At 45.3% G+C, this 21,659-nt stretch overlaps 2 protein-coding genes and 1 long non-coding RNA gene across 3 annotated transcripts in view; 1 reads left to right on the top strand and 2 right to left on the bottom strand.

Annotated features, from left to right (window-relative positions):
* Positions 1–4,043, bottom strand: part of ARPP21 (cAMP regulated phosphoprotein 21) — a 233,299-nt gene extending 229,256 nt beyond the window's left edge. The window contains exon 1 of the mRNA XM_080975816.1: positions 3,907–4,043. The gene's annotated coding sequence lies outside the window, so the exon portion shown is untranslated. The remainder of the gene's footprint in view (positions 1–3,906) is intronic.
* Positions 4,044–6,437: 2,394 nt separating this feature from the next.
* Positions 6,438–11,216, top strand: LOC308459761 (uncharacterized protein). The gene is made up of 2 exons (XM_080975382.1): positions 6,438–6,745; positions 10,125–11,216. The coding sequence occupies exons 1-2, from the start codon at positions 6,496–6,498 to the stop codon at positions 10,697–10,699; spliced, it is 825 nt and encodes a 274-aa protein (XP_080831508.1). The 5' UTR covers positions 6,438–6,495; the 3' UTR covers positions 10,700–11,216.
* Positions 11,217–16,937: 5,721 nt separating this feature from the next.
* On the bottom strand, positions 16,938–21,164 carry LOC308460097. The gene is made up of 3 exons (XR_013978478.1): positions 21,081–21,164; positions 19,254–19,398; positions 16,938–17,895 (listed from the first exon to the last, which is right to left on the bottom strand). It is a non-coding gene; the product is annotated as an uncharacterized lncRNA (long non-coding RNA).
* Positions 21,165–21,659: the final 495 nt, after the last annotated feature.

Below are 21,659 nucleotides of genomic sequence, written 5' to 3'. Positions count from 1 at the left end.
CTCCTTTTTGTTCTTGTTTTTGTACGTCACCACTGTCTCGGTGGAGCCCCACCGAACTCATGGCCCTCAAGTTCAGTTTTGAAGACTCCTTCACCTACAACTTTCCGCAGACCCAAGAAGCTGAAAATTGTTGCATTTGCCCATTTGTCCATTTCTACTATCTTGAACTGGCAGATATTTAGGGATTTGAGCATTGTGGTGAAAGCCCAATCCATTCTAAATTGGTCTTGCCCTTTCAAAGGAAGCCAGCAAAGCTTTTGCACAGAACCTCATCCCACAGCAGCAGTTTCTAAAGTTAGCTATGCTTTGTATGAAACTGTGCTTCTTTCTTGTCTATTCTCAACTTTCTGCCTATCAATTTTAATGAGTGGCCTGAAATACTAATATAATGAGACACATAGAGAGATAGAGAGAAATCTCTTTCTCCTCCGTAAGCTCTTCATACTATCGATAAATTTATAAACTGCTATAGTGTACTCCTTAATCATCTTCCCCTCCAAACTAAAAAAAATTGCAAACACTTTATTACCCTTCCCTTGTAGTTAAGATGCTCAAAGTGGATAGTATCATTATACAGCTGAGTCACCAGGTGGCGCTAAAGTTAGAGCTGTACCTTTGTAGAGTCAGGAGTTCCCTGGGCTATTATGGTCTTGTTTAAGAGAGACAACAATGGTCTCATCCAGCTTCCTGACGGGTGGGTCTTCTAAGAGCTTCCCATGGCATGCACCATCCCTCGTCATTTCAGTTGCTCTTTTCTGTCTTTCCCAGGAAACAATCCTGAGGTGAGGCGACCAGAACTGAATCCCAAAATGTGACTCCATCGTATTTCATATATCTGAAACATTTATATTCCACCTGAAAGGGTGTGTGTGTGTGTGTGCAAGATGTCCAACCACAGTCTCAAGTTATAACATGCTTAAATAAATCACATTTAACAGAGCTAAATAAAAAACAAACAAACCCTGCAAACTGACAGTCCGGCATAAAAGCAATAGAACAAGAGAAATAGCACTAAAAGAATACTGCCAGTTTTATTTCCTAATAATTCCCAACATTTACTTTGCCTTTTTCACTGCCACTGCACACCAAGTTGACGTTTTCATTGAGCTATCCATTCCCCTCCACCCCCCGATCTCTGTCCTTCCTGGTTAGTCACAGCAATATCAAATCTCATATGGGTATATGCGTGATATTAGAGCACTGTTTTTTTTTTTTTTTAAAAAATGCTCTGGTATGAACTTCACTGTGCCCTTACATACAAATTACCAGCAGACGTATGAAACCCTGTAGCAATAACTTTCCAGTTGGCCCTTGGCATGGAACAAGTGGTATTACCAGGAAATTATCACTTGGCAGTGCCAGCCAAGACATTTTGTTGTCTGAAGTGGGGCATGGCTGGCACTGCCTCCCTGCTATAGCAAACAAATATTGCTTCACTATTCCTGACTTTATATATATCTTCCACTCACCATGGTGTCACCGGAAGCAGGACACTTCACTCTGCAACAAGGTGTCAGTAGTCTTCTACTGCTGACTGAACAACCTGAATTTAGTTTCCAGGGTCCTCCTGACTATATTTTCCAGTGGTGTTGCTGCTGTGCAGTATTTGCCACCTGAGGCAGCTGCCTCACGTTTCCTAATGATAGGGCAGGGCTGGCTTAGGTTTAAATCCCTGCTCAGGAACTATAGCATGGCCTAGCTTACTTTGCAGGGTTGCTCTAAAGATAAAAGGGAAAGAAACCATTGAGCAGCTCGGGAGAAAAATAGTAATAAATTATTCTGTGTTATCCTCTTTTTATGAAATGGATTTTCCACTGTGTGTTAAACTCTCCCAGCAAACATGCTCTGATGCTCTCAGCTTACCATGCTCTACCACAATGGCTCTCATCCTGTACACTAGGGCTCCCCAAACTTGGAAACTCTCTGGCTGTTCTGGACTACAATTCCCATCATCCTTGACCAGTGGTCTTGCTAGCTAGGGATGATGGGAGTTGTAGTCCAACAACAGCTGAAGACCTAAGTTTGGGAAACCCTGATCTACACAGATAACCAAAGCTCCTGCACAGTGTGCTTATTCTGCCCCCTGCTGCAGCCAGTAACTGAGCCTAGGGGGTGAAACATGCTCTTAATCCTAGGGCTAGTCAGATCAGATGACTCAGCTGTTACAGCTAAACCTGGAATACGACCCACTGTCTGGCTTAACGTAATCAGCCATTTAAATTTAGAACTGAGCTAAGGGCTCGGATAAAAATTGGCTGTCTATGAATTGTTTTAAAATTTAGGTAAGCTAAGTCTCTGGAACTCAAAAACAAATGGTTAAAAGCTCAAGATTATGTAACTTCCGTAATTTAGCTTAAAAATGAAAGGAGACAGGTAGATTCTAACAGATACCCATCTAAACACCTTCTACATTTAGTTTCATGGTGTGGCTTTGCATCAAGGTTACAAACTCTCATTTTGATAAGGTCTTTCAAGCCCTGCTTCCAACAGCCATTCAGGACCCATTACTACCTGGAGCAAAGAAATCTCCTCCTCTGTGCTTCTGGATCTTCTCAAGTCTCTTTCCACCTGTCTTTTTACACTAACTCTCTTATTCATGCACTTTCTTGCAAGTTTATTATACTTTTTGGACACCGTTCAAGTCTTTTTAACTTGCTGATGTGTTCGCCCCCGTCCCCCAAAAACGATTTAAGTATTATTATTACTACCACCATTAACTAAAAACCAGTAAATTAAGTTGGGCCTGCAAATACACTGGCAGCTTATGCAGCTGGTACATAAGTTGTGCTATTTGCTCCAATAGCTTGGAACCCACAAGAAACCAGGCAGCTGCAGTCTTCACAAGCCAAAGCTTCCAAGCTATCTTCAAAGGCAGCCCCACATAGAGTGCATTACAGTAGCCAAGCAGGAATGTAATAGTGTCAAGAACGATTGTGGCTAAGTCCACTTTCTCTAGAAGGGGGTACAACTAGGGAAGCCCTGATAGCACTGACTGCAGTAGAACCCTCAAGCTAGACATTTGGGGGCCATGAAACTCCATCCAAGATCCATTCCACACCTCCATGCAGATCAGCTTCCTGACTCTACCATACCTCCGTCTTTATTTAAGATACATACCAGATGTCCTCCCAATATATCTGATTTAAACAGATTCATTCTGAATCAAACACCTGCCATCACCAAGGGTAGATTGTTCACTGTTTAAGTAGGCAATCATCTTAGATTGCATAATCCAGTGATATACGTTCACATGTAAAGCAGCCTTGAAAAACCAATCACAAATATAATAAATGACTCAACTGAGCCTGCATACTGCAGCAATCATACCATGACAGCTATACTGTGTCAGTTTACACACTGAAGCTATCTCATCTATCTAATGCATGTGCGTAGTGAAAACCATATGGCACCTTCTGATGCCAATATTTCTCCCAGTTTTCATCTAACCTAAATGCCCCTACCTCCAGTATGATTTTTACTTTCACAACAAGAGCTTTCAAGTCATAGGTTTTAAGGGACTGAGAGCTTTCAAGCCATCTGCCCTGAAAATACAGGTGTTCCCCTTCCATTTAGTTCATATCATTGTATATTACTGTTTGTCATTATTAAATGTATGATCACCACTTGGTCATCATTAGAATAGCAGGGGGAATTCGCATTCTAAAACAAGATACCTCATATAACTCACAAACCATGAGAGGCAGCATAATACACAATTTCAATGCAAAGGTATAAAAGGCAGTGTGGCTTTTTAAAGAATGAACTGAATTCCATGTGCTGCTAAAAAAGAATCTGCACTCAAAGAATTGCACAACCGACATTTAATATTTCTCCTTCAACCCCTCTTTCAGAAACTTTCTTTGTATGACCTCAACACCATTCCTCCATTCACAAGAGCCTCCTTACCCTTTTGAGAAGACAGAATGAGTTCCACCAAGAAATGTTGCTTGTTTCCAATCTTTGAAAGAGTTACGACTTCCTTTCTCCCACCGGCCGACTTTTAGCAAGCACCATGAATGGCATGTGTTCCTTCGGCAGTCGAGACAGATATGTAAGGGGAAGGGCACAACAGGAAAGTCGCAAAGGCATGTCTTGATAGAATAGTGGAGGCCTGTGCCAGCGGCAATATCAGGCCGTGCCAGATTCCAGGCGCTGTGTTGATCTAGCACCTGTTATGGTTCGTACACATTTGACAATCAGCTGTTCGGCTAATATTAACCAATGAAATGTCTGTTTAAAAAAATGGGGAAGTCAGTGCCTCTGCACAGAGAAGCAGATTTGTATAGATGCACAAAGATAAGCACATTTTTTTTTTAAAAAAAAAAGTTTACATCCATATTGTTTCAACTACAGATGGTCATTTAAAATGGGTAACATTAGTAATGGGTGAACTCTGCTAGCTCAAATTGGAATCAAAAATTAAGTTGTCTTCTGAGAGCACCCTCCCAGTTCAACCATACCTCCCAGTTCAACTGCTGTATTTCTCCCCTGCCCCCATCACTCCACAAAGCGTGTTCTCACTAGCAGAGAGCACGTGTTGCGGTTGGGGAGCAGGCCACCATTATGACTAGGCAGAATTTGGGGAACCCAAGCCGAAAAGGGGTTAAATTGGGTTGCTGGGGAATTTTGTGTGTTGCTAATTTGGAGGAGGGGTCAGAGGCTATAAATTGAGGGTCAGGCTAGGGGACGTCCTTCTTGGCCGTTTGCATCGGATCAAGTGGCTGTCGGTCTGAGACGGTTGTATTGGTTTCTATATTACCCCCCTCCCCCTCTCTCTTCTACTTTCCCCCCCAGATCTTCCTTGGATTTATTTCTGCGATTCTAATTTTATTTAGGTTGTCTCAGGAGGTATCTTTTCTTGCTCCGGTTGCCTTCGCGTGCCGCTTCAAGGCCGCGGAGCGCGGCCGGGCTTCTTCTCCTTTCCTTCCCCCCCCCATTGCTGCGTTCCCCGCACCCGCCAGGGAGATCGCTGCGCGGCTTCACGGTCGCGCAGCGTGGCCGGTATTCCTTCCCCTCTCCACCCCCCCATTCCCTTCGTTTAAAAAAAAAAAATAATAATAATAATAATAATAAAAAAAAAGACCCCAACCCGCCCGCGGGATCGCGCCGCGGCTTCAAGCTGCGGAGCGCTCCTGGGCGCCCTTCCTTCTCCCCCGTCCCCTTAAATCAGGGCCTTATTTGGCTTACCTTCAGAGGGCTCCCCTTTTCAAGCCGGCTCCTGGCGCGGTCGCGGCCTCCGTCGCGCTCTCCCATTGCAGTGGCCGACGCTCCGTAGCTGGAAGGCAAAAATAAATAAATAATTAAGCTTATCGGCTAGTTAGCCGTTGCGCGATTGGCGCCTGCTTATCTTGGCCCCTGAGTGTGTTTCAGCGAAGCGTAGGCTCCGCTGTTGGGCCGCTTGAGGCCCTCCAGGGCCTCCCGGGCCTCGGAGCGGCCCGTACCTCCTTGGGGGCGTTTTTGCTGCCTCACAGGGGCCCTCCATTTTGAGGCAGCGCGTGCGGGGCTGGGGAGTGCTCGTTTTGGCTGGATCTGCGCCCCCTTGTGGCTGCTGGGTGCTATCGCAGCCTGCTTGCTCACGAGCTCCCCTGGTGGCTTAGCCGGTATTGCAGCCTTCCCTGTTCAGTGGCTAGGCTGTTATAGAGCCACCTGCTGGTTGATCTGTGTATTGCGCCATTGCATTTGTTTTGCAGCTGGAATTGATTTTTTCCTATAGGTTTAATTAATTGAGTTTAACTGACTATTGTTATTAGCTATTTTGACCCCTTTTGGGCCGCCTACTCCTCCCTTTCATTGCTGGATGGTTTGGGGAGGTACGTCGAAATTTTAAAATTAGAATTTTATGATAATTAGTTGTTTGTTCATTGTTCCACTGAAGTTAATTGAATTGAATGCTATTTGAGTTTTTGCCTTTACGTGCTATTGGCTTTCAGGCAGTTGCGGTTAGAGACAGCAAGGTCTCTACGTAGAGCGTGTTGATTGTTTCTCTGTTGTTTCTACCCTACAGTTTTTTACAATTTTCCTGTATTCATTAATATTCGTGGATTTCTCCATTTATTGCTTATTGGCCTAGCAGGTATGGCTCCGAAGAAGAACTCAGCTCGCCCTGGTCCATCTTCCACTGCAAAACGGCCTATTAGAGGCCCATCTCAGGCGTTGCGCTCACCTGCAGCAAGACAGCCAGAGGGGCGGGTGCAGTCTTTGGTGTCAAGCATGGCCGGAGATCCTGCAGCTCTATCTCGCTTTGCGGCTAACTTGGATGGCTTTCTGCAGCAGTGTTCCAGTCAACCGTCCACGTCTGCGGTGCCGCCTCATCCTGTGGGAGCTTCGTCGCCGGCTTTATCGTCGTCTAGCGAGGATGGAAGGGGGGGATTACTGTCTGAGGGTGTGGGAGATGACCCCCGGGTATCCCAGCCCCAATATTTACCTGCGGCTCGTGGCCGTGCGCGGAAGTCACGTTTTTCTTCCCGGAGAGCTTCAGGGAGAGTGGCCCCTTCGATGCCTTCCTCCCGCCATAGTAGGATAGTGTTGCCTTCGGTTGAGGCGGCAGCTGTCCCTGGTCCCTCACGTGTGGTTTCTTCTCCGTCGACCCCAGGTCTCTCACGGCCGGATAATGAGTCTGAGTCTTCTGTTGAGGACAGCTTACCGGTTCCGGCCAGGAAGTCTTCGGGCGGAAAGCGTCGCCGCAAGAGATCTTCCCGAAAGCATGCAAAACGTAGGAAGGATGACTCCTCTACCTCCTATACTGGTACGTCATCTTCTAGTTCTGACGATGAAGCAGGTAACTCCTTAGAGCTTTATTGGGGCTTCGGCGAATCGTCATCGGGACTCCCTAAGTGGGCTTGGGAGCGCCGGTCCAATACGCACCGGGCTAGATATGGTATTGTTCAGGAATGTATGGATGGCGTTTTGGTGCCAGACGTTAAAGTTTCCACCAATTCTGCCAGAGACGTTATTCCTGGTTTACATTTGCCATCAAAGCTGCGCTCTAGAATTTTGGACGGGCGTTACGTGGACATGTTTAAATTGGCCCCGCCTTCGGAGGACCAAGAGAAGGCTAGCTCTTCCAAAAAGCGCCATGGGGTTCCCAATACAGACAGGACTTTCGAACTATGGCTCGATTGCTTCCAGGTCTTTGCTGGTGTGGTAATGGCTGCTTATCCGCGGAGATCTCTCCATTTAATGGTTTACTTATCCATTGTTCGCTCTGCATTCACCAGAGCGGGTGAAAAGGCCGCGATAAAATACGATGAGGCTTTCAGGCGCCGTGCGGCCAGAATTCCTTCTGCTCGCTGGGATCGGAAGGATCTTGACGTATGGACCACCTATGTGGCCCCACTTATCGATAAAAAGGTGCCCGAACAACAGAAGACTAAGCCAGGGGTGTTAAGAACTGGCCGTCGCCTGTTTTGCTGGGATTTCAATAAAGGCTCCTGCAATCGCCTGGGGTGCAAATTCGCCCATGCATGCGAAAGGTGCAATGGCTCGCACCCCACTTCCTCTTGTTTTGCAGGTCGGCGGCCCTTTCGTGGGGGAAAAGGGGGATCTCAGCAACCCCCAAAACCCACCCCTCCCGCCACCACAGCAGGAACTGGAAAGTAGCTCGTTGACCTCTTTAGCTTATACACCGGTTCGCCTGCGGGTGTTGAAAACTTGGTTGCAGTCGTACCCCAACGGGGATGCTGCGGTTTATTTGAATAATGGTTTTTCGCAAGGTTTTCGGATTCCGGTAGCCAAGTCTCCTGTGGCACGGAATCCAGCTAACCAAAAGTCAGTTCGCGAGCTACCTCAGGTTGCTCGCAAGAAGATTGCAAAGGAGGTGGCCATGCGGCGCATGGCCGGTCCTTTTGACACCCCTCCTTTCCAAAATTTACATGTATCCCCATTGGGTATTGTGCCAAAGAAGGCACCGGGGGAATTTCGTTTAATTCATAATTTATCACACCCCACGGGTACGTCTGTCAATGATGTCATCCCTCCTGAACTCTGCTCAGTGAAGTACGCATCCCTTGATCAGGCGATCAAGATGATTCGGAGTTTTGGCCATTCTGCGCTATTGGCAAAATGCGATATCGAGTCAGCCTTTCGCCTTTTGCCAATTCATCCAGAAGATTTTTGGTTGCTGGGTTTTCAGTTTGAGGGCAAGTATTATTTTGATAAGGCTATGCCGATGGGATGTTCGATTGCTTGTGCCGCTTTTGAATCCTTCAGCACTTTTTTGGAATGGGCCCTCAAATCAAAAACCGGCCTGAGCGGAGTCACTCATTATTTGGATGATTTTTTATTGGCCTCGGCCTCTGATACCGGTGATTGCTCGGTGCTCCTGCAGGCATTCGCCGACCTCACTCATGAGTTGGGGGTCCCCTTAGCCGCAGACAAGACCGAAGGTCCTTCGACTCGGCTGACTTATCTAGGTATACTTTTGGATACTGTGGCCCAAACTTCTAGCTTACCAAGTGACAAGCTGGCAACTTTGAGGAGGGTAATAGAAGAACTACTCCCGTTGAGGAAGGTGTCTCTTCGGCAGCTTCAATCGCTGTTGGGACATTTGAATTTTGCTTGTAGAGTGGTGGCGCCGGGGCGCCCATTCTGCTCTCGCCTAGCTCGTCTCACCTCAGGGCTGAAAGCCCCGCATCATCGGGTGCGCCTCTCTAGTCAGGTGAAGGTTGATCTTTCTATTTGGTTGGAATTCCTCGAGGAATTCAATGGGGTGTCATTATGGCAGGACACTTTGAACTTGCATAATGACTTTCAAGTCCAGTCTGATGCTGCCGGTTCCCTTGGCTTTGGGATTTATTGGAAGGGACGTTGGTGTGCAGAACGCTGGCCAAAGGAATGGCAAGGGGGAGAGATTACGCGGGACCTAACGTTTCTCGAGTTTTTTCCCATTGCAGTGGCAGTGCATTTGTGGGTCGAGGAGTTCAGGAACCGTCGTATCTGCTTCTGGACTGATAATCAGGCTGTGGTGACAGTGTTGGCCAAGCTGTCGTCACGATCCCCCCGGGTGTCGGCCCTGTTGCGGGTTTTTGTATTGCATTGTTTACGCTATAATATAGTTTTTTCGGCACGTTTTATCCCCGGGGTGTCTAACGAAATTGCTGATGCTCTGTCCCGTTTTCAGATGGAGCGGTTCAGACTCCTGGTTCCAGAGGCTCGGTTACGTCCGGAATGTTTCCCGGAACATCTCTGGAGCCTTGGCAGCAATTAGTTTTACAGGGAGTAGCGGCATCGGTCTCCCCTTCTACCTTACGTTCATACACAAAAGTGTGGGGTGATTTTGTAACGTTCATGCAGCAATCTGCCTGCGAAGTCAAAAGGGCTTCGCCCACATCTTCGCAGGTGTTAAGTTATTTAGCGCACTTATTTCAATTGGGTAGGGCAGCAAAAACGATTAGGATACATGCTGCTGCTATAGCATTTTTCTGCAAGGTATTCTTTGATAAGGATCCTTGTTCAAAGTTCATCGTTCGCAAAGCCTTGGAGGGATGGTCTAGACTTTGTCCTTCTCGCCCAGCAACTCGACTGCCCATATCTTTTGATATGTTGTGCGGAATGCGCAGAAAGCTGCGGGTGGTTTGCTGGTCTGGTTATGAGGCCCGCCTGTTTTCGGCCGCCTTTTCGATTGCCTTTTTTGGTGCCTTAAGGGTGGGTGAGATAGTGGTTGAAGATCTTAAGGATGGCCGTACCCGGGGCCTTTTGATGCAGGATGTGCAGTTGTCTCCTGCTGAACTTCGAATCACAATCAGGCATTCAAAAACAGACCAAAAGGGCAGGGGGGCCCTCATTCGTCTCCCGGCTACCGGGGAAGCGGGCCCTTGCCCTGTAAAAGATGTTAGGAGGTACTTGTCTATCCGCACCCCTGGGGATGGTCCTCTACTTAGGCATGAGAATGGTTCGCCCCTTTCGAGGCAGCAGTTTGCCAAAGTGATGCGTAAAGCAATTGCGGCGGGTGGCGGCATGGCAACAGATTTTGCCGCACACTCGTTTAGGATTGGGGCTGCCACTACGGCAGCACATTGGGGTTTGTCAGCAGCAAGAATACAGAATTTGGGTCGCTGGAAGTCTGAAGTGTTCAGAAGTTATATCCGTTAATAAGCGCCTTACATTGTTTTGTTTATTCATATTAGGTTTAGCGGCTGTCCGCATATGGATGGTGGGGCACAGCATCGTCCATTGGGCTGGTGTCGCAGCACGGCAATCGCGAATGGGTCCTGGTCTCGGTCTTCCTCGACATATCCGGTTGTCTTGGCTGTCCAGAAGGGGAATGCGCTGGTCGGAGTTCCTGCCTCGGATTCGGAGGCAGTTGCTAGGGGAAGAACCCCCGTCGGCCATTGTGGTACAACTGGGTGAGAACGACCTGGTTTCTTTGGACTGTCGTTCCCTCCGTGCTACCATTTTATCGGACTTGGAGACGCTGCGAGCTTTGATGCCGGCGGCAAAAATATTTTGGTCAAGGCTGTTACAACGGCGCTCTTGGAGGGGCAGTCGTTGCCCGGCCGCCATTGAGAGAGCCAGAAGCCGCATCAACACTGCGGTGACGAGGAAAGTCTTGGAGTTGGGCGGAGATGTGATTTTTCATACTGAAATTTCTTCTCAGAGGCCATCCTTATTTCGGGATGATGGCGTGCACCTTTCGGCTTCGGGTAATGAGGCTTGGATAGGTGCGGTGGTGGCCAAGCTGAGGTCTTGGCTGGGGCTGTGAGTGGTTTGGCGGTGAGCTGTGGGCTCCATGGCGGTTAGGCATTGGTTAAATTGGTGCTTGGAGGGGTAAGGTGCCTATCCCTCCAAATGATGCGATGGGAATTCCGTTAAAGGAATCCAGGGGCTTGCCATTCTTTCGTCCTTGTCCGTGGTGCCGGGCTTGGGCCGTGCAAGCCCCACCGGAACATGAGGGTGAGAGGTGTTGGACTGAATTCCCAGCCTCATTTCTCCCCAATACTTGTTTCCCACGCTGGCTTCCGGTGGTGCCCGGAAATGCCAGCTCTGTCCTCGGGGGCAAGGACAGATAGTCATAACCAATGCCTAAGCAACCACTCACATTTTCTGTATTGAATAAAGTTGTGGCCAAAATTATGCCAAAAACCTTAAACAAAAATTAACGCGTACTGTGTGAATTTTTGGGGGGGTGGCACTGCGGAACTCAACACGCAAAGCGTGTTCTCACTAGCAGAGAGCACGTGTTGCGGTTGGGGAGCAGGCCACCATTATGACTAGGCAGAATTTGGGGAACCCAAGCCGAAAAGGGGTTAAATTGGGTTGCTGGGGAATTTTGTGTGTTGCTAATTTGGAGGAGGGGTCAGAGGCTATAAATTGAGGGTCAGGCTAGGGGACGTCCTTCTTGGCCGTTTGCATCGGATCACCCGCCCCCCCTCCCTTTTTATAGGGTGGTTCTTGGGTTCATTTGACCTTGCTATGCCTGTCATGGGGTCGTTCGCCTTTGAGCGGGGGCCTGGTAGGAATTTTGCCATGTGGCTGATTGGCTGTTGCCATTTGGTTTTTGCCTACTACGTAGCAAATCGTCACAACTTGTAAGGTTGGCGGTTAGGCATTGGTTAAATTGGTGCTTGGAGGGGTAAGGTGCCTATCCCTCCAAATGATGCGATGGGAATTCCGTTAAAGGAATCCAGGGGCTTGCCATTCTTTCGTCCTTGTCCGTGGTGCCGGGCTTGGGCCGTGCAAGCCCCACCGGAACATGAGGGTGAGAGGTGTTGGACTGAATTCCCAGCCTCATTTCTCCCCAATACTTGTTTCCCACGCTGGCTTCCGGTGGTGCCCGGAAATGCCAGCTCTGTCCTCGGGGGCAAGGACAGATAGTCATAACCAATGCCTAAGCAACCACTCACATTTTCTGTATTGAATAAAGTTGTGGCCAAAATTATGCCAAAAACCTTAAACAAAAATTAACGCGTACTGTGTGAATTTTTGGGGGGGTGGCACTGCGGAACTCAACACGCAACTTCTGCACACTAATCACAACTCGCCCAGAGGTATGCAAAGGCTTTTGAAAAGGATCTCTAGGAAACAACATTAACAACTTATTTCATTTGCAAATCGTTTCCCTTGATATATTATGGAGTGATTTAAAATATAATAAAAACATATACGTATAAAAATATTGCATGTATAAAAACAATTCTTTAAAATAACCAGATTACACACACACACACACACACACACACACACACACACACCTTACTATAACAACACATACATAAATTTACTTTAAATCCATGCATACTTTAAATGCATCAGTTGAGATTAAAGCTCTCCATTTAGAAGGTTGTCTTTAGCAAGAACCAAATTCCAGTGGGCAGGTGTCACCACACTAAAGGCCTGATTCTGATATGAAGTACGGATTCTGCCCCCCAAAAGTAATGGTCAAATCAGTATGGTACACAGCCAAATAGGGTTCAAATAGATGTTATACATGGCTCAGCAACCTATACAATGTTGATCCAACAAATGACATGTCCCATTGAGTCCCTTTATATGAGTATGGGACAGGCACAACTTCAGTTTCGAAAGCAAATGGGAACTCCTTCTGGTGGGCTGAGCTATGTGTTTGTGGCTCCCTGACCTAGGTGATAACAACAGTGGTTCCAAACCAGACTGACAGGACAGACCATGGGCAGGCTTTGGCAGCTCTGGAGGGGGTGTCAGGATTGAAAGAAAGGCTGGCATGGGAACCAAGGGTGAAGTGGGTGATGCTACAAGGGTCTATGCTGCCTGGACTCTTGCTGGTATTTGGTTTCTCATCTGTATCTCCTCCCAGGGTGGCTTCTCTGTTTCTCAAGGACATGGCACAGCCCATCCCAACTCGCAAGGCCTCTTCCAGGAGTCACCAGGCAGCTCCTCCTATGTCCACCCCTGCACCCGGTGCTGGTCTGACCAGACCCTTCAGGTTGTCTCCTCATGACCTTGCTGATAAAATGGTATCTGCAGGATGGCCTCTCCTGCAGAACAGAGCAATCTCTTGGGTATGTAAGGGCAGAGTAGTCTCTGAATTACTTACACACAGCATACCTCAAGGCAGTTCCTAAACCCTGGGAGCAAGGGCACATTGTTGATCTCTTCCCAAATTCCAGTTCCTTCTCATTCCTCCAAGATTTGGTTCCCACTGATTTTGGAAAAGACTATCTCTACTTACCCACAAATAGGGATGTAGGGAAGGCAGCATTTTCAGTTCTGACATATATTTGTCACAAACAGCACTGTTTCTGTTCTTCTACCTTTCAGTTTCTGCCAAATACTACATCTCACTGTCCGCAATTTAACTTATCTTTGTTTCAATGTAAAGGAAATGTCAACACTATGTAAACAAACAAACAAACAAACAAACAAACCCATGATTAGTTGTGTAGCATTTGTGAACTTAGAAACAACAATTATGTGAACTGGTATACATAACATTTGCTTGATGGATTTCCATTCCTGACCTCAGATCAACATGCAAACTACAGCAATTTCTGCTTCCCTCTATGTTTTTGTCAAAATTCTCCAACATCCATAGCCATGAGCAAGCTTCACAGAACTGAAAGGGTCTCACTTCTGAGCAGATATGTCCAGGATTACACTGTAAAATAACAACAGCATGCCTGCAGTGAAGGAAAGATTCAGTTGCATTATATTCCCACTATTCCTCTCCATTATTCCACATTTCATTTCCCATGGTGTTGCCATTCTGTATTGTTGTAGTTCACAAATTTTTCTTTCTATCTTGCACATTTTTGGTTCCAGTAAGCTTGAAAGCAGGTCAACAGGTTGTTGAGAAAGCTGGTAATGAAAATCCAAGGTCTGTGGAGGGGACTGAATGGAAGAACGGGATCCTTTTAATTTGCTACATTCATTTTCAAGTCAAGTGTACTAGGGTCGCCATATTTCAAACAGTGAAAATATATATATTCCAGATATATCCGGGAAATTCTGGACATGTGGCAATCCTAAGTGTACCAATGGCCACTTGACAAATAATTTGATGGTAACCTTTAAAAGGGATGCGGGTGGCGCTGTGGGTTAAGCCACAGAGCCTCGAACTTGCCAATCAGAAGGTCGGTGGTTCGAATCCCCGCGACGGGGTGAGCTCTGGTTGCTCGGTCCCTGCTCCTGCCAACCTAGCAGTTCGAAAGCACGTGAAAGTGCAAGTAGATAAATAGGTACCACTCCAGCGGGAAGGTAAACGGTGTCTCCATGCACTGCTGTGGTTCGCCAGAAGTGGCTTAGTCATGCTGGCCACATGACCCGGAAGCTGTACACCGGCTCCCTTGGCCAATAAAGCGAGATGAGTGCCGCAACCCCAGAGTCGGTCACGACTGGACGTAATGGTCAGGGTCCCTTTACCTTTAACCTTTAAAAACCATATCTATACAATCTATACAATTGATTTGGTGAAGGATATTTCCTTCATAGGCACTATTACAGAAACGGTCTTGGAAGATTGTTGCTCAATGGTTTTTAAATAAGGAACATAGGAAACTGCCTTATACCTACTTGGGTATGTTAACCCAGGATAAGAGGAGACAGAGGTGATCTTCAAATATCTAAAGGGCTGTAACATGGAAGATGAAGCGAGCTTGTTTTCTCCTGCTCCAGAGAGTAGGACCCAAATCAATGGATTCAAGTTACACGAAAAGAGATTCTGACTAAACACCAGGAAGAACTTTCTGACTATAAGAGCTGTTCAACAGTGGAATGGACTCCAGTGGAAGCTGGTGGACTCTTCTTCCTTGGAGGTTTTTGAGCAGAGGTTGGATGGCCATCTGTCATGGATGCAGGAGGCTGGACCATAGTCCCAACTTTTCAATTCTATGATTCTATGAAATATAGTAGAACATAAGTTGTTGTTTCTACTCCTTTATGCGTGTTGAATGCTCTGTCACCAGTTGTATTTGATGTGGGTATGTTAAAACAAAAAAGAATTGTCTCTGCATGTGGAAATGTGGCACTCGAAAGCACTAATAACAAGCTTGTAAGATGCAGTGGGAGAATTAGATGATATAAAGTCTTTACTGTTGACAAAACGCAGGAAGTGTCACAATTCATCTTCAAAAGCAATAGAATCAATGTCCTCTGAGTAATTTTTGGATGTTGTCGTTGTCGTCTTGACTTGCCTCATCAATGTACTTTACAAAAAGCACCTGGAATCAGTCCAAAATTGATTTGAATAGGCTTTTTTTTTTTAGGTGCGCAACTGGAAATTGTGTTAAATTTCCACAATTAATTTTTGTTTCCCTTGTAAAAAAGGCTCTTTTTTTTTGTCTTCAACTTCATCAGAAAGCCTTTTCTTTTTCCTTAAACATTCCTCGCCTGTGTCTTCATCAGGACTGACTAAATATCCTGTTAAAGGAAATGGTTCCTTTTCGATTGACAGAAAATCACTTCTTACTTCAACAACTAAAGCAAATTCTACAACCATCAATAAGTGATCATCTTTCAGCTGTAGTGATTTGCTAACAGAATTCATCATTTGCAGCAAATGATTCCACAAAACTGTAAGGACAGCATTTTTACATTCCTCAAACCTTTTTGCCAATTTCCCCCCTTAAACCTTTGCAAGTCTTTTCATTTTCTGCTGCAGTGCTATCACGGAGGCCATTCTTAATCTCATTGTAACTCTCTTTAAAAACCAAAATGGTTTTGGCTCTTGCAGACCACCTCAAATCCAGTACTGACCTTGCTCAGAGTAGGTCCATTGAAATTAATGAACATGATTAACTTAGGTCAGCTAATTTCAATGGATTTGCTCTATAGCATTGGATACAATCCTTCGTTGCCAGTAAGCTATGATACATGGAATCACTGCTAGTCTTTTACCAACATGCCAGGAAAAAACCAGCAACCCAGAAGCAAATGTCTCTAGCCCCAGTGATGTAACATTAGGAAATCCACTTGGTGTTTTATGTGTTGCATTTCACCAGAGCCTTCATCATTTTCAGTCCAGGGTTTACAAAAAGTTCAAAGGCTCACAGCATCCTTGGCTGGTCAATACAAAATACACTGAGATCCAGCTCCAAGGAAAGCCTGGCGGTTCTCTCATTGTGAGAAGTGAGGTCTTAGGGAACCATGAGGAGGGCCTTCTTGGTAGTGGTGCCTGCCCTGTGGAATACCATCTTGTCAGATGTCAAGGAGATAAGGAACTATCTGAATTTTAGAAGACATCTGAAGGAAGTTTTTAATGTTTGAAGTTTTACTGGGTTTGATGTCTGAATTTACTGGAAGCTGCCCAAAGTGGCTGGGGCAACCCAGACAGATGAGAGTCATCATCACCACCACCACCACCACCACATGTCCTAGCATGGGGCAGGAGGCAGGAAATCTAAATTATTTTCTCTCCTCCCCTCTTAGCATAATTTTGCTATCTTCTTAATTCCACCAGCTTTTAATTAGGTAAACTAATTTAGGAAATGAGACAAAAACATTTTTTTTACAAGTCATCCTGTCCATTAAAAAAATGGTATAAATAAACAAGAATAACTCATTTATTTTACAAACAAGAGACTCAGTGTGTGCAGAGGGGCTCACTCAAATGAATAGTGAAGAAATAATAAAGAATGGAATGAGGCAGGTCAGGGAAGCTGGGTCCTGAGCTTTGCTACTGTTTAGGTACGGCCTTCAAGAAATGCCTCTAAGCATGCTCAGAAGAGAAGACTTGGCTCCTTTCTTAGTACAGAAAGTATTGATCTGATGTGTAGAGATCTTTCCTATTCTCATTAATTCAGGAGTATTCTTCCTTTCTATGTGAGAGAAGCTTGCAGAAGGTTTTTGTTTGGATTATTTCTTCTGGGAAGCTGAGTACAGCTGGTTTAAACTGGTTCTGTTATCTTTCTGTCAACATGGTACTGACTATAATATTAAGACCAGGAGAAGCCAGGGTCTCACTCACTTACTTTCTCTTTTCTATCTCTTTGTTCTAGTGTTCTGATCTGTATGCTTAGTGTTAAGGTTTAGACTTATTATAAGTATTGTAAGTTTTATCGTAAGTGCTGCAACTGGATTTCGTATGGACTGTGCCAATCCTGAATGTACTGGATTTGTGACCGTTATGCTCATTTGCCTTCAGTACCAGTAAAGTTCTGCTGGATGAAGTACAATTATCTCTGGCCTATTTTTTGGGAACTCTGATATGTGTTTCAGTTTTTTTCTCCTCCGGCACTGGCGTGACATTCGTCTACCAGAAAAGTATATCTGCTACAGTGGCTAGATTGTTATCATGACAACAAAAGGGAAAGGGGAACTGCAGAACCAAGGCTAAGAGTCAGTAGCTCCATTAAAATACGAATTTACTGTCTCATTGTTTTTCTCCCAGGAAACAGATGGGTGGGACCTCCTGGTGATAGCACACAGTCACATGCATGCACACACATGATCACATGCACACGCATACAGTTTAAGCTTTGCTGGAACAAATGCCTTTTTAAATATCAATTAGGTACTACTTGTGGGCTGGGTAATACTGGATGTTGCTGGATTGCTGTTTTTTTTTTTGCTCTTCTACATATTACAAAATGAAAATATCAGCTGGCGACACGTAAAGCCAAGATACGTAGTAGTTCTTTATGCATCACCCAAAAAGGTGGCAAAAGAAGACACTGATTTGCATACAGTTTGCACAGGCTAACACATGTAGCTGTAAATTTACAATTAATTGCTGTAATTTTAACAGAAATACCTCTCACTGTAGCGGAGGGGCCTGTTACCTGGTGACCGGCACAACTGCTGCTTAGTCTGCTGTCCAGGTGCTAAATGCACAGTCTAAGGGCAGAAGAATGGGCAGATTCAAGGCTTAAGCTGGACTTGGACTGGAGAGCTCTTCAGATATAGGAGACCTTGCAAACAGAGGATTGTCCTGTCACAGCTCTTCCAATGTGGATTGTTGCCTGCCAAGTAGAACATGTGGCCACCCTATGTAAAGCCAACAAATAAAAGTAAATGGAATTCTTAAAAAAAATATGCAATAAATCCAGCTAACTTCCCCATGTTTATGAACCTCAAGTATCATAAAATAGGCCGTAGGAACAGATACTGTCCCCCAGTCAGATCCTGAGCGAATTTATCATGAGTGAAAGAAACCAAAGGCCTGAAATTTGGAGGAGTCTTGCTTCGCCAGTATCACACATTCTTTGAAGTTCAGGACCTCAAAATCACCTTGTGCACTAGAAAACTTCTAGACATTTGGCTTCAGCAGCCTGTACTTCCAAATCTCACAGTCCAGCAATTCTGAGCTACACATCTTCTGACCGCAGGCTCTCTCATAGGATTTGTCATTTCTGGCTTCTGTTGATGTGGGAAATAATATTTCATACCTCCGCAGAAGTGTAATGGCATGGCACACTGTACCAAGTTCACAGTCTAATGAACTCCCAAGTCAACCTCTTGCGGGGCTAATACTGATAAATTAATATGTAATAAGCAACTCTTTGGGGGTTGGCTCATCATAATCCTCCAATCATTAAAAAAAATCCCTACAGCTAATTAGGCCATAGCAAGAGCAGAATCGGGATGCGGGTGGCGCTGTGGGTTAAACCACAGAGCCTAGGACTTGCCGATCAGAAGGTCGGCAGTTCGAATCCCCGCGACGGGGTGAGCTCCCGTTGCTCGGTCCCTGCTCCTGCCAACCTAGCAGTTCGAAAGCACATGAAAGTAGATAAATAGGAACCGCTCCGGCAGGAAGCTAAACAGCGTTTCCGTGTGCTGCTCTGGTTCGCCAGAAGCGGCTTAGTCATGCTGGCCACATGACCCAGAAGCTGTACGCCAGCTCCCTTGGCCAGTAAAGCAAGAGGAGCACCGCAACCCCAGAGTTGGCCACGACTGGACCTAATGGTCAGGGTCCCTTTACCTAAGGGCAGAATCTGGATGGAAGACTTGATAAGGCAGCTCTATTATTAAAACAGTGGTGGAGTCCAACTCTTATCAACTCCAGCCAACATGACCATTTGCAGTCCCTCAAGATTCCCACCAGCAGGAACAGAAGGAGACCCCTGCTGGATCCATCCTATACTTTCCAGTTCATCTTTCCAGCTACTTCTGTGGTTCTTTGTGGATAGGTTTGTATTGCGTGTGAGAGAGAAACAGACGCCGATAGATATGCATGCGAATTGTACATCCTGATTCTGTATTATGTTAGCTAAAGCATCATATGAAACAAAATTCCCCTTTTAGCACTTCAAGTTCTTTGTCCTCCAACCTTCCTCCCATCACACAATGGAGCTGTATTCATGTGCATGTGTGTCCCTGTCTCTTTATGCATATCTTTAATTCACCTGGTATTAGTCTCACTGGGCTTCAGAGGACCAATATACAGTAAGCATCTTCATCCTTGTCCATAAGGTCTGATTCGGAATCTAGCAAAAATCATCCATCCCTATTTTGATCACACTGACATCAAGCCAGGCTTCTGTTCCAGAGCTGGAAAATCATACATAAAACACGGAATGTGTCAAAATACACCTCCATTTAACACCCATGTTTGGCTCATTAGGAAATGGTAATGGTAGGTTCTGGGTCCTTCATTTTTATAGAACCTTCTTCCCATGTGATTTTTCTACAACTAAGGTGCCAGAACTTACCACGAACGCCTCCCTTGTTTTCTTATAATGGCAATGGTACCCACCTGAGAGGTGCCGGAACCAAATTCTGGTGAGTTCTGGCTGAAAAAAAGCCCTGCTTCACTTCATGTAAATTTTACAGGTGAGCCCTTCTACTTAAAACACCACCACCACCAATGGCCTGATATGGATTTTCAGGTGATTTAACTCAGAAGCTTCAGCCAGGTGAATAATCCCACATTTTGCCATAGCATAAGGTAGCTTCTCCAACACAGAGGGATCCTTCTTGAATCCACCTATCTTAGGAGGTATCAAATGTAAGTCCTTAAGTTATAGTAAGAGCCAGGTCCTCCTCCAAGGGTCTTCTGCAGGTTCCCTCACTGCGAGAAGCAAAGTTACAGGGAACCAGGCAGAGGGTCTTCTTGGCAGTGGTGCCCTCCCTGTGGAATGCCCTCCTACCAGATGTCAAGGAAATAAAGAACTATACAACTTTAAGAAGACATCTGAAGGCAGCCCCGTTCAGGGAAGTTTTTAACGTTTGATGTTTTATTGTGTTTTTAATATGCTGTTGGGAGCCGCCCAGAGTGGCTGGGGAAACGATAACATTATTATTATTAGTAGTATTATTATACCTCATGTGCACACATGCCTATGTTTTTAAACTTCACAAGTGCTGTGCTCATTAAAAAAGCTCCTTGTAGCTCAAATCTTCTGGCTAGCGACAGTAGAGATAAATTCACAAGTGGCAGCTGAGCAAAGTTCATTCCTGCCACACAAAGTCTTCACACTCTTGTTTCCCGCAAGTGCCTTTAAAGGTGAGAAGTGTGTTTTGCAAAGTTTAGACTCTGTAGCCATTCAGTCTTTAGCCTTTCTCATCACACAGGCTGCTATCTCTTGGGAACGACATTGACATCACCCAGAATAGTGCTTTTACGTGCATTTTCCCTTCCAAACCAGAATTGCTGTGTGAACATCTGAGCATGCCTGAAATAAAGAAGCGTTCCCCCGGGAACCTTTTTCTTCCTACAACGCTAAAGCTAAATATCCATAAACACACACAGAGAGAAAAATATGTTTGGTAGAAGCAAAAACAAAGGCCAAGAAGTAGCTATCTAAAAAAAGGTAGTTTTAGATTACCCCCTTCCCAAAGTTACAACTGAAATTTCTCCCAAAGTGAGATTTGAAGTGAATTTTGTTGTGTGGGGCCAGTTTGGCTATATGGGTAATGCTACAGATATATCCTTTTCATTACAATGTTATTGATTATTAGGCACAGGGAATAGCCACCTGCACTGAATGTAAAGTATTATGAGGGATGTCAAAATGCAAATTTACCTTGAGTGGCTTAAGCAGTTATGTGTTTTCCTAGAGGAGTCTTTAGTTTCCCCTTTACCCTTAAATGAATCATTTGCTCTTGTGTTAGGCCTGCAACACATTAAGAACGTTTATTTCCCCCCATTATTTGCATTTTAGAGCATTCATATTTCTCTCTTTTAGTGTAACCAGTGCTATTTTTCTAGAAAAAGAGGTGCTGGAACTCACCATAAACTCCTCCCTTGTTCTCTTATAATGGCAATGGCTCCCACCTGAGAGGTGTCAGAACTGAGTTCCGGAGAGTTCCGGCTGGGGAAAAAAAGCCCTGAGTGTAATACACCATTTGGGGCAGCTTACAATAATTATAAATAACAATATTCTGTCAAAATGTACAAAACAATTAGAAGAAATTGGGCTGTCTGCTAAAAAAACTATCAACAATATTACCTTATTTCAACCAGAACTCACATGCACTACAGGTATCAAAATCCTATGGTTTAAAGTGAGGAGCCATGATTACCTCAGTTAAGCCTTTCACTTCCTTAGGCCTGCAGACCGAGAGAGCCTGGCTACAGTGATCCATACTCTGGTAACAACTAGGTTTGACTACATGGGGCTATCCCTTGAAGTTTATTATGAAACTTCAAGCGGTTCAAGTACAGAGACAACACTGTCAACAGGGAAGGGCATATTTTGAGAAAGTCTCAAAAGTATTCAATAGTTCAGCCAAGTACATTGGTTTCTAGTTCAGTTCCAGCTAAGTGCTGGTGTTAATTGCTTGGGACTGGGATATCTAGAAGTTAGGCC

This window comes from Podarcis pityusensis (assembly GCF_964106645.2).
Source record: "Podarcis pityusensis genome assembly, chromosome: 12".
Classification (NCBI taxonomy): Eukaryota; Metazoa; Chordata; class Lepidosauria; order Squamata; family Lacertidae; genus Podarcis; species Podarcis pityusensis.
Note: the sequence above shows the minus strand (reverse complement) of the source record. Positions and strands in the feature narration are given on the sequence as shown.